This window comes from Lissotriton vulgaris, chromosome 3_1 (assembly GCF_964263255.1).
Source record: "Lissotriton vulgaris chromosome 3_1, aLisVul1.2, whole genome shotgun sequence".
Classification (NCBI taxonomy): domain Eukaryota; kingdom Metazoa; phylum Chordata; class Amphibia; order Caudata; family Salamandridae; genus Lissotriton; species Lissotriton vulgaris.
This window is the reverse complement of record NC_141689.1, coordinates 1,511,313,304-1,511,331,311: the sequence shown is the minus strand read 5'-3', so window position 1 is coordinate 1,511,331,311 and position 18,008 is coordinate 1,511,313,304. Positions and strand designations below refer to the sequence as shown.

At 45.4% G+C, this 18,008-nt stretch overlaps 1 protein-coding gene across 2 annotated transcripts in view; it reads right to left on the bottom strand.

Annotated features, from left to right (window-relative positions):
* The window catches only part of IGFBP7 (insulin like growth factor binding protein 7), a 144,900-nt gene that overhangs the window by 13,219 nt on the left and 113,673 nt on the right, over nucleotides 1–18,008 (bottom strand). Inside the window, exon 4 of one of the 2 annotated variants that reach the window (XM_086961975.1) lies at nucleotides 16,111–16,237. The exons of the other annotated variant lie outside the window; for it this stretch is intronic. Within the exon in view, the coding sequence (XP_086818101.1) occupies nucleotides 16,111–16,237 (127 nt within the window). The remainder of the gene's footprint in view (nucleotides 1–16,110; nucleotides 16,238–18,008) is intronic. 2 annotated transcript variants of the gene reach the window in all.

Below are 18,008 nucleotides of genomic sequence, written 5' to 3'. Positions count from 1 at the left end.
TGTTTCGTCGTTTTGGGGAATGTAACCCCCGACTTTTTCAAGGCTATTCTCCAATGTGTCGTTTGTTATATTCCGAGGTGATAATTCCAACCCTCGAAGGGGTTCTTGTGAGGATGTCGTGAATATGCGGAAATCTTCTTTTATTGTGGAAACCAATATATTGGTTAAGTATTTTGCAGCTTTTAGCCGCTGACTTCGACGGACAGTTATTCGTCCCCTCTGCTGTTTCTATCTTGCAGTCAAGACTGAAATTCAGTTTTGTGTGTCAAATGTATGGTGGAAACACATGTATATACGTGCATTAACTTATAAAAAGTGTGTGCTAAGGAGAATCAAACCGTCGGACAGCTTCGTCGCCGACGAAATCATCTGTCGTCGACGACTGCCCCGTCGAAGAAATCAAGCCAGTCGACGATGACCCCGTCGACTATGCCCACGTCGAGTCCGTCGAATATGATGCCGTTGACGACGAAAAAGAAGAGTCCAGTACCATCTACAGCATTGGCAATCATTTCAACGGCATCTATACCAGCAATGCAGGCATTTTCGACTCCTGTTGCTTTCAAGAGCTTCCAACTTGTCTCTTTCCAGAGACAGGAGTACTCCTATATTTCTCCGCTCACACCTTCTCACCTCCTCGATACTTCCGGACGAGGAAGGAGACTATGAGGATGATGACAATGAGGGAGCCTTTGGAGTAGCCCACCATCCTTCGGACTTAATTATAAAATATCAAGATGACGATGAGGAGGATTACTTTGCACACTATTATCAAGAAGACATTATGGTTCCTCATCATGCAAACTATCCTAGGGCGGCAGATACAAGTCACCTACCTCCTACCCTCATTCAAGACCTGCAAGCCATGTTAGCTGACTATAGACAGCGTTTTCCACTGCAACAGGTCATCACACCACCGGTTTCTGCAGCAGGAACAGACCCAGTACCTCAGACAACCTTCAGCGCCTAGGTCTCCAATCATAGACCAGCCTGCACAACCACCTCGTACCCCTGATACGTCCTCGGACGAAGAAGTTGAGGAAGGAGACCTTCCTGAAAATCCCCCTGCTGATCCGTGGGATTCATATGTTATTCCATTACCATCTCTGCCAACTCCGCAACCATCCGACTCTCCACCAGAGGATATAGGTGGATTCCACAATCTCTTACCAAGGGCTTCAAAAAGATTTAAACTTCCGGTCACTGTGGAACAAACTGAGTGTTTCCTACATGACTTTAAAGAGGACACTAGAAAAATTTCTAGAGCAATTTAAATAATTGATTATATCGGGAAGGAAGGCATTAAAATCATGCAGAATCCTGCTTTCGTGCCAGCAATACTGCCAAGGATCGATAAGAAGTACCGAGCTACATCGGACAGTCCATCCTGCCTAGTGGGTCACCCGAGACCAGACTGATATTTCTAAGACGGCGCAACAGCGATCAAAAAATCCAGCCACGCCCATCACTACTCATCCGGATAAGGAAGGACGTAGACTTCTTATTGGGAAGAAATTTTCAACCGTGGCGGCAGTTTCTATCCGCGCAGCTAATTCGTTGGCGATCATAGGGCGCTATGATCGCCAAATGTGGTCGGACATGTCGGCTTTCATTGATTTAATACCGGAAGACCACAGGGCAGAAGCTCGACAGATCTTGAGAGAGGGAGAACGCGCAGCCTCAGAAACTATTGACTGCGCTTTGGATATTGCCAACACAAATTTCAGGCAACTGGCTGGAGCGGCCGTCCTCAGGCGTCCAGGTTGGCTAAAAGCCACCACCTTCAGACCAGAGGTTCAATTAAAGATACTAGATATGGCCTATGACGGGGAATCTCTATTCGGCAAACACATTGATGACGCCCTACAAACGATCAAGACAGACACAGATACCGCTAGATCACTCGGTTCCCTGCAATTCAAACGAGGTTCTTACAGAGGCGCTAGAGGACGTGGCTACTCTTCTAGAGGAGGTTATCATCAGCAGGGCAGACAGTACCAGTCCCACTACCGTCAACATTATAACTCATCTTACCGTCAATCGAACACAGCGGGTTTCTCTCGCCAAGGGGGCTGCAGACGCTCCAACAATCAAGGGCGAGATACTCGCAAGAACAAGTGAGTTCAACCGGGCGCCATCCGCATCCCTATCCCTTTCCGTGGGCGCGAAGATATCTGTATTCCATCAACAGTGGCAAAAAATTACCACCGATCAATGGGTGTTAGATTTGGTACAACATGGTCACACCCTGGAATTCGTTACCAAACCGCCAACTGTTCTGCCCAAGGGACCCCCTCACCCTCGTCTTCACTTATTGTTCAAGGAGGTTCAAACAATGCTCCTCAAGAATGCCATAGAGCAAGTCCCGTTTCAACAAAGAGGACAAGGGTTCTACTCCCGATTCTTCCTTATAAAAAAGAAATCTGGAGAATGGCGGCCAATTTTAGATCTGCGCAACCTCAACAAATTCCTCAAGAAGCATGGCTTTCTCATGGTCACTCTTTCAGAAATCCTAAACTGCCTGAACGAAGGAGATTTTTTAGCTTCCTTAGACATGGAGGACGCATACTTCCACATCCCCATCCATCCCAAGCAACGCAAATATCTCCGATTCAATGTGGGTGGCACCCATTATCAGTTCAAAGTTCTACCGTTCGGCCTCAAGTCGGCACCAAGAATATTCACAAAGTCCCTGGTCCCGGTAGCAGCAACACTACGCTCTTGGGGAATCCAAGTTTTCCCGTACTTAGACGATTGGTTACTAAAGGGCCCTTCAACAAACAGTGTACAAGAGACCATGACAAACTGTTGTGCTCTCTTTGCTTCTCTGGGTCTGACTGTAAATCTAAGCAAGTCCCAACTGCAACTAAGACAAGTCCTACCTTTTTTAGGTGCACGCCTGGACACAATACAATGCAAAGCATTCCTATCACAGGAGAGACAACTCCGGTTGCAACAATTGGCAATTCAAATCTCAAAAAGAAAGTCTTTTTCGGTCCGACGATTTGCTTCCCTTCTGGGAATGTGTTTGTCAGCCATAAATCTCATCCCTTTGGCACGCCTCAAGATGCGACCTCTGCAGGAGGAGTTGCATCATCAATTGAAGCAGGCAACGGGTTCCTTCGAGGACATTATCAAGGTCACGCCACGCATGGTAAATGCTCTGCGATGGTGGTCACAGTTTCACAATCTAAAGCAGGGACTTTCATTCATACAGACGCCTCCAGAGTTCATACTTACAACGGATGCATCCATGGAGGGATGGGGAGGCCATCTACAAGATCTGCAATCCAGGGCAGGTGGACTCAGGATTACAGACAGAAGCACATCAACAGTCTAGAGTTGAGGGCCATCTTCCTCTCTTGCAAGCTTTTCTCCCCAGAATAGCGGGATCGTCAGTGCTAGTACGAACGGACAATACCACCAGCATGTTCTAAGTGAACAAACAGGGAGGAACAAGATCTATGACGCTGTCGCAGGAAGCTCAAGAGTTATGGGACTGGGTTACACTTCACAACATAACTCTCAGAGCAGAACATGTCAAAGGCCTCCAGAATACACTGGCGGACAAGCTCAGCAGATCCCTGTCAGATTGCCACGAGTGGGAATTAGATCAAGTTCAATTGCAGGAAGTCTTTCAGACTTGGGGCAAACCACAGTTGGATTCGTTCGCAACCCAACGGAACAAAAAATGCTGGTTTTACTCCAGCAGATACCCTCAACAGAGGTCAAGGGGGAATGCCCTGTCCATGCGATGGTCAGGGATTTATGCTTACACGTTTCCCCCGATTCCGTTGATACCGAGGGTATTGCACAAAATGAAGTGTGAGAGTTGCCGCCTGATACTAATTGCTCCAAGATGGCCACGCCAATATTGGTTTCAAGAGCTAATGTTGTTGTCTCAGGATCAGCCAATTCGCCTCTTTCCATCTCCAACACGACTGTCACAGAACGAGGGACAGGTTCTTCACCCAGATCCGCAATCTCTAAAATTGCACGCATGGCTCCTGATTTCCTAGAGTTCGAGCACCTTCAAATTCCGCAAGACTGCAGAGATATTTTAAGGAGATCTCGAGCTCAAAGTACTGTGAAAACTTACCGGCTAAAATGGAAAAGGTTCTGTTCCTGGTGTGTATCCAACAATGTCCACCCAATTCACGCACCAGCAGAAGAAGTTCTTCCCTACCTACTACACTTGGCTCGCTCTGGCCTTTCCTTTTCATCAATAAAGGTTCACCTGGCGGCCCTGTCCAGATTCAGGAAAATGTCCAACATTCCATCACTATGTTCGTCATCTCTAATTAAACAGTTCATGAGAGGACTCTTCCGAGCGTATCCTCCGATTAGGCATCCCCCACCGGAGTGGGAACTCAATACAGTTCTTTCACAGCTTATGAAACATCCATTCGAGCCTAAGTCTGTAACCAAATACCTTACATGGAAAGTTGCCTTACTCCTAACCTTGACATCAGCTAGAAGAGTGAGTGAGATAAAAGCGTTCACCATAAAAGAACCCTTCCTACATTTTTCACAGGATGGCGTTACTCTCAGAACGAACCCTTCATTTATACCAAAGGTACCTTCTCAGTTCCATTTAACCTCATGCGTGCGAGCGCAATTCCGCTCGTACGCTGAGATTTTTTAAAACGCACTTTACGTGACGAGCTGGGCTCGTCATCAGCGTGCGAGGAGGCTACGCCATGACGAGCCCAGCTCGTCATCAGTGTTGAAGGGGTTAAATGAACCAGTTCAACTGAAAGCCTTCTTTCCAAACCTGGCCGGCAGAAAAGATACTGCATTCATTAGACATCAAAAGATGTCTGAAATTCTACTTACAGAGGACTAAGAACTTCAGAAAAATGGATCAACTGTTTGTATCTTATTGGCAAACCACGTTGGGAACAGCTGTTACCAAGGCTACAATCTCCAGATGGATAGCATCGGCAACCCAGTTCTGCCATACCAAGGCAAACAGACCTCTAACGAGGAATGTCAAGGCACATTCTACAAGGGCTGTTGCAGCATCTACAGCGCTGTTCGCAGGGGTGAAGCTCGAGGACATCTGTCGTGCTGCGACATGGCAAAAGGTCCACACGTTCACCAGACAATACTGCCTGCAATCGTCAAGTCAGCGAGATGCAGCAGTTGGACAAGCCGTCTTACGACACCTGTTTGTTTAAAGAAAAATTCAGGAACAAATATTCAATTTTGTCATATGTTATTTGATAAAGAAAGTCATTTTACTGTGATTGCAAACATATTCATATGATATATATATATATGCTAATGTTTCAAATGCATTTTAAAACTTTGGTTAGTCTTTGTCTATGACAATATGTAGAGCATTTGTTAATAGATTGTTGATAGTTTAATGGGACTGCTTCAGTACAAGTCTCCCACCATCCGCAACCGACTATCACTTGGTTTACTGCTTGCTATTCTGATTCAGGCATGTGAATCTATGAAAGATACCCCAATACTGGATAAGAAAACAAGTTACTTACCTGTAACTTCAGTTATCCAGTATTGGTATCTTTCATAGGTTCACATGCGCCCACCCTCCTCCCCGGAGAGTCAGTTCTCTAATATTGGGTTACTTATTTCCCACTAGCGCAAACGAAAATATGAGGAGAATTGGCTCTGCAGAGAGGGTTCTAGACGGTGCTGACAGCTGATTGGCTGTGACAAAGACTTTGGTCTTTTCAGCATAATGAGGTAGATAGGCTACTGCAATCTAGGCCTTAGGCCTGTATTTAGGCCTACTACTATAATTTACTTTTGGCACTGCTTTTTTTATATACCGTGGGACTCCCGCCTCAGCGACAGGGAATGAATCGGGCATGTGAATCTATGAAAGATACCAATACTGGATAACTGAAGTTACAGGTAAGTAGCTTGTTTTCTTCTCCAGCGCAGCTCTGACAGGCTGTTGCAGAGTCCATTCAGAGCAAGCTGGAATTCCTTTATGAATTAGGAACAGTATGTCACAAGTTCTGCTATGAACTCTTGCTTAATCATAGCAGTGAATTTCCGGATTTAGAATGTAGTTAGGTATTCACAATAATGTCTCTCTATTGGTTGGTATGACTGTCTGTGATAGCCAAAATTCTAGCTATTCGAGTTTTTAAGAAACCATTTTTAATGAAACTGCCATTTTTGATAGAGCCTTCTAACCTCCGATTCCTCACCTTAGAATATTCCCCAGGTGTCAGACTGTATCTGGAAAATTCAAAGCAGTGCCTGTGCATGCAAGCAGGTGGCGCCAGTGGCTTTGCGTTGTCGTCACTCCACAGTTGAAGTGACGTGCACACACCTTTATAGACACCACCTATGCGATCTTCCATTCCCTATCTTCCTGTACCAACAGAAAATGATTCAGGGGTACTACTGGTCTCTTGGGGTCAACTTTTTTCCAAGTATTTCCAACCAATTGCTTTCTGGTGTGCAAGGTCAGGCCCCTTAACACATCAACAGGGTTTAAGCCTTGTGGGACTGTCACTGACAAATGTCTGGCACTGATCCCCCACTTGATCTGCCTGGAGTCAACTCATCACTCCGTGGCCTGAGGCGACTGCGTGCATATGCCCCCTCAAGTCATGCTTGAGCGCCAGGCATACCTTTTCATAGCCAGACTCTGGAATATTCTACATTTGTCAATGTCACAGGGGAGATCCCAGACCCGCACTTTAAGCCGTTCCCGTGACAAGTTGAGGTCTAAGTCTTCAGATAAGTTGGGTAAGTCCAAGCGGAACTTGACACTCTCTCAATGCTCCAAATCCCCAGAGAGGTTGCGTGGGCATTGAAGAGCCTCCTGGGCTTGCTCCCAAAGTTGTTGTGCAGAGCCTGGTCTTGATTACACCCCACGCCAGTCCAAGTTTGCTGGGCCTCAAGCAACTCCCCTACATCTTAAGGATTTTCAGGAGGCGATAATGCACTTATTAATGCGCTTATTTGTGCTGCCACAGTCACGCCTCCAAACCCCTAGAAGCTAAGCGTCCTTTCTTTAGGATTGCTGCCAGTGTGACCTCCCTTGATGCAAGTTGGACACTCTGGCCCTGGCCAGCTTCCGTACTTAACACCTTCCCTAAACCATGTCCTACATGGGAGCAGGATTTGATTTCACCAGTGCCGGAGGACAGCCATTCCACAGTACTGACCGACTCTGGGACAGCGCCCCGCCAACTGCGATTGAGTCCACATTTGATGTTGTTTATTCCTCCCAATGCGAGCAGTCTATTGGATATTGTCTCTTTGCCCCGTACCAGGGACCAGTTTCTCCTCAATATCTTTGCCACGGATTCTGATAATAGTCTCTGTGACACCAGTGATGAAATTGCCCAGCAAGGGCATAATTTGCTGTGGTGATGCAGAAGCTTGCGGAGATGCTTGAATTCCAGCTCCCATGTCTGGAGGTTAAGACCAATGTATTAGTCTTCAACCTGGTCAGACCTCTTCGGAGACATTTTAGGTACCCGGCCTAAGTTCCTAGGGTAACCCCTGAGAGCTGCCAGATTGCCCATCACCACCATCCTGTACCCGGGCACCTGGATTTGCTTACTCCGCATCACACCCCTGAAAGTATGAGGGTGCATGCCTCGGCAAGTAAAGTGAATCCAAATGGGCTCCTCAATATTTCCCCTGACAGAGTCAAAACGTATTAGCACTTTTTGCAGCGTTTCTTTTCATCCTCCACTCTCGCCTTGTGGTCAGTGAATGCTACTTTTCATTTAGGCCTCAACACCCATGTCTGTTGTGGCTCAAATCCTTCGAATTGTTCATGAAGAGGCTTGTGCTTTCCTTCCCGAGGCTATGCAAGATGCAGCCAAGTTCACCATTCCTTGTGGGCTAAACACAACTGATTCTTTGGGAGGAGTCATCGGCACCAGTGTCGCCATCTGTAGACCTGCTTGAATGGGACTACAGTTTTTTCGGGGATATCAAGTCCAGTTTGCTGGACATTCCATCGATCACCTTCCTTCTGTTGCCCTGTGTTAACTGTGCCACCTCAATAAAACTACACCTTTCTGGTGGGTTTGAATAAGTGCGAAACCAGTCCTGGGGGGTTTCTGTTCCGGTTCAGGAAGGACCTGTCAAGGCAATTTGCCCTGGACTGTCCCCATTGGAGCTGGGTGAAGACTGATTTCCACATGGCTGGGTCCAAACTAGGGTGGCATAGTGGGCGAAAAACAATGGATTAGGATGTGGCCTGAGTGATTGATAGCCAGTGGCTGAGATTAATGAAAGCGTTACATCCATCACCTTGGTTTTGTTGCTGTATGTGTGACTGGTATACCAATACTTGGGTCCTGTGCTCACTGTGCTACTGGAACCAAACTATACTTGGCTGATGAGCACTAAGAAGGGTGAACCCAGTCCTGGGTTCCTTGTGTTCCAGTTGAGGGAGGGCGGGGTCTAGCAATTCAGACTGGACTGTTCCCACTGGAGCAGGGTCAAGACTGATTTGCATATAGCTGGGTCCAAACTTAAGTGGCATGGCGAGCGAAAAACTATGCAGCCCTGAGAGATTGTCAGTGGCTTAGATTAATGCAAACATTCTATTTATCATCTTGTTTTTGTTCCTTTTAGTTTGATGCCCATGCCATTTGATGGTTCCTGCCTTTTTGGGGACAAGGCAGTTAGTCCTGCTGTCCTTATAGCCCTCCAGGGCTGAGAGCACGCTCTCCGGGCTTAACTGCGGCTCCACATCAGCACTCACAGTTTCAGCCCCTCTGCCGCTTTGGTAGGGGTTTTCCACATTGTCAACTGCCATTAGCTCAATGTCTTGTATCCTAAAAGAGTGCTCTAGTTTTACATTGATCATACCAAAAAACACAATATGGTTAATCAGTTCTTTGTGGGGTTTTCTGGAGCAAAAAAGCCAAGGCAGTGCAGAAGAGTGTCATCTCTGGCTGGGTCATGCTCTGCAGTAATATCTTCTCTGCATTGGCCAAAGAGCAGCCTCTGGAAGTACTGCATGCTCATTCTTTCCGGGCTAAAATTGCTTCCACTGCATTAGCATGCAGAGTCCATGGGCGTTCCTCCATACGTTCCCTAAGCACTGTTGTCTGGACAGTCAGTTTCGCCGAGGGACATTCTGCCATCTCGGTCCTGCAGCACTTTCTGGTTTATGTCCATTCACAGACCTGCCTCCAAATTGGTACTGCTTTGGTATCTATTCAAAAGGTGAGGAATATGCGGCTAGAAGTTTCCATCAGCAGTAAAAGCTACTTACCTTTGGTAACGCTATTTTAGGTAGAGACTATATCTAGCCACAGGTTCCTCACCGAACCTCCCATCCTTTCTGTTCTGGGATTACATTCTGTCCATAAATAAGCCCAAGTCTAGGATTCTGCACATTGGCAAACTAAGTTGATCGCTGGACTCTGCATCTGGGAGCGTGCGTGGACAGCCTCAAAAGCAACTGATGTCAGCGTGCAGGGGTGGTGCCTATATAGACTGAATGTCCTTTCCAGAGCAGAACTGTGCGCTGCGGTCCTGCTGAAATGTTTCCGGATCCAGTCTGGTGCCTGGGAAATATTTATACTGTGAGGAATCTGTAGCTAGATAGTGTACCAAAAAGAACGTTAGTGAAGATAATTAAACTGTTCCATATAGCTTCCTATCGTCGAGGACCCCCACTAATGTGTCCGTTTTGACCATATTAGGTTGATATTCTTAGAGGGCTGAGGAATGCCAAATCAGCCTTCCATTTAAGGGAAGGGATTAGAGGGTAAAAGTATCTGGAATTAAGTATTTTCCGGGTTTAGACTGAGTTTGTTTTGCAACATCCGGCGGTTCATTTGTTCAATCCGTTTGTAAGAAAGGTTACATTTTTGCTGGAGTTAATTCTGAGATTCAGTTGGACATTCCTTAATTAAATGCTGCTGGAATAAGACCTTGGTGTATTTCTAGGAGACAAAAACCCATGACAAAAGGTGCGATCTCTATACTATGACCCAGACTTAGTGTCTGATGACAAATAGCAGGTCTCCGTTACAAAAAGGACCGGATACAATCAACGTTTAATTTGAAAAGGTGCCACTGCAGTTTGCACCACCTATTGCTCCCACTAGTGCTTCCAATAACGATACTATCACTACTAGCCTTCACACTCGTACAAGTTTGACGATTCAGACTTTGAATGTATATTAAAATGAATATTTCGTGCTGCCCAAGCTAGTCTTGTAGTTTTGGGTGAAAGGTATTTGTGATTTTAATGCATATTTAATTATTAAACAACTGCTGCTGTGCTCCTAAAAAAAAGAAGACAAACAGCACCACCGTGTGGCAGGTTGTCATAAGAGCCGGTGTTGACAAAGTGCAGGTGCGGGCGGCGGGGCACCCACAACCACTGGCTAAAATGAAGCACTAGATGCAATGCAGCACCAGAATTTAATGAGTCGACTGCTAATGATGTCATCTGCACCGCTCATGCTAAATATGGCTGTTCTGCATGACGCTCAGCCTTGCGCAATGATGCAAAGTTGAGCCAGCAGTTTCTAGCACAGGATTTGTACTCTGGTTGCACCTTCTAGTTAAATTCCAACATTTAGACAAACTTCTGAAACCTATGGTTTTTGTGCTGACTTGCCCCCAGACATGTCCCCTTGCATATATTAAGAGAAGTTGGCTCAAATAGATTTGGGTGCAGCGTGAGGGTTAACTTTTATTTTATACACAAGTTTATCCCAGTACAAACCTATAGTAAATATAGACCTATGAGTTCCATAAGGTGGGGTTGAAGATGCACATATTTTTGGAAAAAAGACTTTGCAGCGGATATAGTGCACTTTTGATGGAGGAAACCAACGTTGAGATTTTGAGAAACTTGTGTATTCCACTTCTTAGTGGGACCATATTAAATCGGATCCATTGAAACCAGATTACTAATGGATTTATTGGAGGTAATCCGTGATGCCTGGGCTGCTCACAGGTCACAAGGGCTGACTGGTTTATTTGAGAGAATGTGTCCAGCGTACAAATTCTTCCGAGTACCCTACACATATCGTGCTAAAGCCAAGCAAGTCTAACCAGCATTGAAAATGCAATAGGTCACGCCTTTGAGTAAGTTAAAGCCATTTGCTTTGCTAATGGTATTGTATAGCAAAGCAAATGGCTTTAACTTAATGAAAGGAAAGACCTATTGCATTTTTAATGCTCGTTTGTGTCTCCTACCCACGGCTTTAAGTGAGCCAGGTCCTGCCGGTGCTCAGCACTGGCAATTCTAAAAAGCAGGTCCAAAGAGAGCTCCATTTCGGGCTCTCCATTTTTTGCCCTCACCCTTGGGTGGAAAAACAATCTTAGCTTTGTAGCAGTCCCACCCTCCACTGCTTTGATGTAACTTCAAAGGAACTGTTCTTTCAGTCTCATCATTTCAGAACTGAAGCATTTTTAATATTCTATACAACGAAGCCATACTTGATGCTTATTTATCTTATTCAACTAACACCCATTAACAAAGCAATAGTCCTGGCTTGTTGCAGGTGTAATGTTACTTGCATTATATATCTGGATGCAATGACAGGAGCATCAAAACACCAGTTGGGCGGCAAGCAATGAGAAGCACACATTTAGCGTAGGTGTTTTTAAGCTACGCCCTTAATTACATCAGCCACGCCCCTTGGAGAGACCTCACAGCTTTTTCATCCCACTTAAAGCCCTGCTCCTACCACAAACTACGTGCTAGAAAAACCTCTGCCCGAGAACGGACGGAATGTCCCATTTAAATTCTCATAGGGTCACATGAATCAACTCGTGAAAATGAGGGGAATTAATCTCCTATGCGCTCACGTGGACATCCTAATAACTTGCTACGTGTAGCCGCAACAGACGTACAATCATGGTTTAATGAAGCACTGGGGAACATTTATCGTTCCTTTCACTGACACATATGCCACAAATGCATTTGCTGGCGCTCACGGGTGCAGCAGGTGCAGTGGACAGTGGTTGTAGGTAAAAGAGGAGCGACTAGTGGCACCCAAAGGTCCTCCAGTTATTGGGCTGGGGTTTACCTTCGGTGGTATTCATTGTAGTGGGTGATGCTTGCAAGCACTCTAGGCACTATTGGCGCATGCAAGGCACTGCAGGTGCAGTCAAGTGGTGCTTGCCAGTGCCTCGGTACGTGGTGTTCGCAGGAGGGACACTGGTGTCTTAGGGGCTCACGGTTGTTCTAAAAGGTGCCTCGGTTGCAGTTATGGGGGTTTACATGCACTGCAAGGGCAGTTGATGCTCACAGATACCCCAGGTGCATCTTTTAGTGCTCAGGGGCACTGCAGGTGCAGTTGGTGGTGTTCGCAAACGCCTTGTTCGCAGCTGCGCTTGATTTTGTTAGGTAAAAAGAAGAGGGCCCCCAAAAGTAGGCATGAAAGTGTGTAGCAAAAAACACTGGAGTGAGAGAGAGAGAGAGATGAAGAAGAAAGGTAGGCGAACACAAAGTGAAAAAATAATTATATATTAAATATAATTAATAGAGAAGAAGCCAGGGAGGAAGCACCTATACGGCAGAGAGGGGTACGGAGAAGGGAGGAAAGAGTTAAACACAGACCAGATGAAAGATAATAGAAAGAAAGAGAAACGTAGAGAAGACAAATATTCGGTGCGGCAAGGAGAAATAGAAGCGCTCTGATACCCGATACCTTCGGGTGAAGTTTGCGCTGTAAAAACAAGGCAGCATGACTAAGCTTCTGATAAGCTTGGTTGCCATGACAATAGAAAGCTATTGCCACAAGATGGCGTCTGACTGCCCACTGTCGGTACGTACACGTGCATGCTGTTAGGTTTGGACAAATGGCAAGAGCAGCCACCTTTGTCCATCCCTACCCGTGCATGTAAGGCTTTCAGAGAATCAATTGCAAAAGGCGCTGCTATCGCCAGGGGAGACCTAAAAAGCAAAACACATCTCCACCCACTGGATAAAACCTTTACATCTCGGGAAAGGCTTTTGGGATGAAGTTTGGGGCACCACAAGCACGGCAAATTAAATCCCAGAGTTGTCCTCGATTGCATGGAATTTTGATCAACAAAATCTCTTGGTCATGCATGTGGTTTTTTTTTTTGACCAGAGGGCCACATGAAATGAAAAACAGAACATTATCTTGTCTTGTGGACCAAAACGAGCAGACTAAACTTATTAGTATTTTTATTTTTGTGTTTTATAGAGCGCGAACATGACCCGTGAGGGTATCAGAGCGCTTTGCATGGTATACATTGTTGAACAAACAAAATGATTAAGGTGCAGGGACAAACAAGATCAACATGTATGGTTACAATCATCGTGAGAGTCAGAAGCAAAAACAAGGTTCCAAATGTTCTCGTCGTGGGCAGTTGGTGATGAGGGAAGGCGGTAGTCATAGAGTAGCCCGCTCAATGGGGTGGATGCGGGCAGGCCTTAGGCGAGGAATTTACCCATGAGGAATGTTTTGGTCTAATTTTTGAAGCGTGCTAGAAGAGGGATTTTCCTGATGGAAGGTGGGAGAGAGTTCCAAATTCTTGGTGCTACTCCGGTGAACGCCTTTTGTAGGTTATTTTTTTTTAAGGAGGCAGGTTGGAGCAGGAGGTTTCTGGCGGACCTGGAGTTCCTGCTTCCCCCGGATATCACTAGATTCTGTGCCAGATAAGCAGGGGTGTTTGTGTATAGGACCTTGATTATAGTGCAAGCTAATTTCAGCTGGATTCTGGCCTCCAGGGGGAGCCAGTTCAGTGCTTTCATGTGTGGAGAGATGTGGTCAAACTTCCTGGTACCTGTCAGTAGTCTACCAGCCGCGTTGAGGCAGGCTTTTAGAGGCGCTAAGGAGGTCTTAGGTAATCCTGTGAGGGTGGAACAGCCTTATTCCAGTCTGGAGATGACAAGTGCTTGAACTGCCATTTTTAAGTCCGGTGCATCAATGAAAGGTTTCAGCTTCCAGAGGTAGCTCAAGTGGAATCTGGCTGCTTTGGCATCGAGTTAATGTGGTCTCTCATATTGAGGTTACTGTCGAGGATTATGCCCAGGGATTTGCCAGAGTCCACAATGGTCGGTGGGCAGTTCAGGGCTGTGAGGGCCTTAATCCAGGTCTGAGTCCCAGGGTTGGCTTTTGATGGGGAGATTAGGAGAAATTCAGTTTTCTTTGCATTCAGTTTGAGTTGGTTATTCGCTAGCCATTGGACAGTTAATTTCAGGGTCTCGTTCAGGGAGAGGATCTCATTGAGCGAGGAGATGTTGATGTATATTTGGGTGTCGTCCGCATACATATGGTAGGAGATGTTGGCGGAACGGAGAACTTCAGTGAGTGGCTCTAGGTAAAGGTTAAAGAAGGTGGGGGAGAGGGTGGAACCTTGGGGGACTCGACTGTGACCGGGGTGGGAACTGATAGTTTGCCGTTGATGAGGAATCTCTGAGAGCGGTTGTGGAGGAAGGACCTGAACCATTCTAGTACCACGCCATCCAGACCCATCGTTTTTCATGGTTGACCGTGTAGTTGCTTCTTGTTCTGACCCTCCCGATTCAGGCGTGAGACTACCGATTTCAAGGCTAGACTCCCACCTCCCGCAAGCCAAAACCCGATTCCTCAGGGGTTTCAGCTGACAGGGCTTGGTATTTATTGTGTAACGTGTTAATTCTTACAGCAATAGCCAGAGTGGCGATGCAGGGGCTCTAGAATGGGTGAAAAACAAACAAAGCGTCATTATCAAGGGAATGGTCTTTTAAAGACCTGTGAAGTTCTGGGGCGGGGCCCCGGGCTGCCGCACAGGGGTTGGGGAGGAAGGGGGGGGAGGAGGTGGGGGGCAAGCACTGCCAGCAACCTGCCAGGCCAGTGCACAACACTTGCATAACCCTCTCTATGCCTGCCATCGCGCTCCATGCTTCTGAAAGGTAAGAAAAAAAGTGCATTTGCATTTCAAATGTCCGATCCTGCAGTGGCACACTTCCAAAGCCCATACATGCCAGTAACCCGATTCAAGGCCACATTCTCCCGATTTTTTTTTTTTAATCTCCCACTTTGCTCTTCTGAAATGTTGGCATGTATGATATAACTTCTCTTCCAAACAGTTCCATGTGGTTCTGGTGGGTAATTGATCCTGGTAGGACGGTTGAATACCCTGGAATTGCTTTAGTCCACCATCTCAGATTTTTCTATCACAAAGATTTTAGAACCATTCAATTACTAGGAGTTTCACAAATGTTTTTGTGCATTAACTCTGCCGGCAAAACAAACCAGACCTGTGTCATTGGGAAAGAGCGATTCGCTCCTTTCCAGCGATGGCCTCTTTGGGGCAAATTCCATTGTAGGGCCATAGGACTACAGACACCAAATAAATATTTTGCAATAAAGAGGGTGTGTAGTACCTCATTTTTGCATTTTACTGGGAGGGAATATTGACAGTTGTTGCCCGTAGCAGCAGGAGGATGACAAAGGATGATATTTGGAAAAGCCAAGAAATGTAATAAGGGCTTCAGCTGAGCAAAGGTCCAAACAGAACACAGCAAAGATGACAAACCAATAAGATCACAGCCATTTTTTGGATATTGTTTCTACAAGTGCAGTAGTGACATAGTAGGGAAGAGAGAAAGTGAGGTGTGGTTAAAGGTAACAGGACAAAAAGTTAAAAAAAAAAATCTACAAATGAGAATCACATAATCCGAAAAATGTGGTAAGGAACAAAAAGGTGTGCAACAGAGGTGAAATGGACCGCTGGTGGCATACATCAATTTGCGGAAGTATGGTGCAAATTTAAGCTCTAAAAGCAGATTTTTATTTATTTAACTCTGTTTATTGAGAAGCTCAACAGACTGTATAATCACATTTGCCAGTGCATGCGCATCGGGTGTCGTTTTACAATGGTTATAAAAGTAAATGACAAGGTGAGAGAAATCATACTGCAAACAAGGAGGAGTCCTAAAGGCAGATCTTTAGTGTCAAGCAGCCTAGCATCGGTAATGCAACGGGGCTAGAGATTAATCAGTGGAGCCGGCAGCACTGCATTGATGAAATAGAATTGGTTTGGGGACCGGAAGCTCAAAAGATGGTGTCAAGCGCCACTTAAAGAACATGTACCCTTGAACCTGTAAAAGTTTGAGAGCATCCATACGTTCCTCCTTTAAAATACACATTTCTTTGATGGATTACTCACCTGGTTTCAGTGGGATTTGCTGCAGGTGGCTAACGACAACAATTTTTGCTGAAGCAGCTGCCTCGCCTCTGGAATTCTGTGCATGGCACTCATACTCCCCAGCATCATCTTTGGTTAAAGGAGATATCTAAACAAACACAAGAGCATTTATCCTTTCATCATTTCGAACAAGTATCCTGCATAAAGTAAAACCAAAATCAAAACTGGCGTAAGATCTAATATCTAGTGGTTCAGATCTATTTAAGCATTACTATTAATCACTTTACTGCTGTCTACAAGAGTCGTATGCCCAGATGAAGTCCCTGGTTTGCTGTGGCCGAACAAGGCCGAAACCTGAATAGAGTTACTTGTGTTCCTGTTCTGAGGGGACGTGGCCTGGCAGCCCAGACTGGAGTGTTTCTTTTGGTGCAGGACCAAGTCTGACTTGCTTTAACGTTGGCCCTAGGGTTTCCACCTGGACAGAATGTTCCCACCATTGCCCTCATTTTCTGTCAAGGCAAGCAATCGATGTAGCTTAATAAAAGCAAATACATGAAGCAATCACTTTAACTGTATTTCTTAATTATACTTGCTCATTGAAGCAATTAAAGGGTGAACTATAATACAAAATATTTGATAGAAAAACGTATGCAAGTCTCCGCTCCTGGACCTTTTACATTATATATATATATATCTATATCTCTTGTACCTGTCTGTAGTGGAGAAGTGAGCAGAAAAATGCTGGACTGGAATGTGGCCCAGAGTAATTACCAATGACAGATTTATTCAAGTGTTCTATTTGTTTTTCTCAGTTGATCTGTGATGCCATGCTGTGTTGTACTATGCAATATATAATGAGATGTATAACATCGCAGTGCATGCCACTCCGGTGTGGCTTCAGAACAGGCCACATTTTATACTATTGCAACATGGACCAGTTCCTAAGATGGCCTGCAGTGTGTCCCGAGCAACCAACAGTGGCTGAGATTAATTCAAACATTGCTGCCACCACTTTGCCGTTTACTGCAGTAAATGTCCAGACATGGGTCTTGTTCTTGCTGTGCCAGAAGCTGCATATTACTGACTAGGAGTAAATAGGCAAAATCCCGGCCTGGGGTTGCTTGCGTTTGTGGCCTGGCAGTTTGGGCTGCATATACTGGAGTATGGCCAGGAATGATTTGCACATGATTGCTCTAGGTGTGTAGTGGAATAGTGAGTGGAAAAGGATGGACTTGAATGTCGCCCTAAGTGAGTGCCGGTCACTGAGACCGATTTGCTTCCATCACTTTGATGTATATTGCGCAAGCATCAAGACAAACCATCAACTGGGCACTTCTCTTAATTCTGTTTACGCATTGGTTCCTCCATGTTTGTGAGAAATTCACATTTCACACAAAAAGTAGTAAAAAATCACACCCTAATTATAACTCATTTTGTTGCGGTTCTCATTGGCACAGAAAATGGCTCTTTAGTTCAATGTTAAGTGTAGCGCCACGACGCAAAGGCAAGGAACTGGTGTATTAGGTGGAACACATACAGGTTTTAGTTCAAATTTGTACACGTAGATGTTCAACAAAGTGTAAGCCGTGTAATGGGAGAGAAAACTGTTAAATAAATTAAAAGCACACCATGACACAGTATGTTCTGCACTGGCTGCATTCACTAATCTCGTTGAAATGCGTTGGGGAAGGAAGGTCTGTTAAAGTAATTCCTCTTCCTGTGAGAACCAGGGGTGTCCTGCTTTGTGCCTCCTGGAGAATTTAATTAAGCATTAAAGCCCGTGGCTTAAGGTTATGCGCACTTGACCAGAACTGATTTGACCAGATTTAAAATTATATCAAGTTTGTTATGACTACAGTTGAATTACGGGAGATGATTTACCAATGCTTTTATTTTTAATTATTGCAAAGACAGACTAA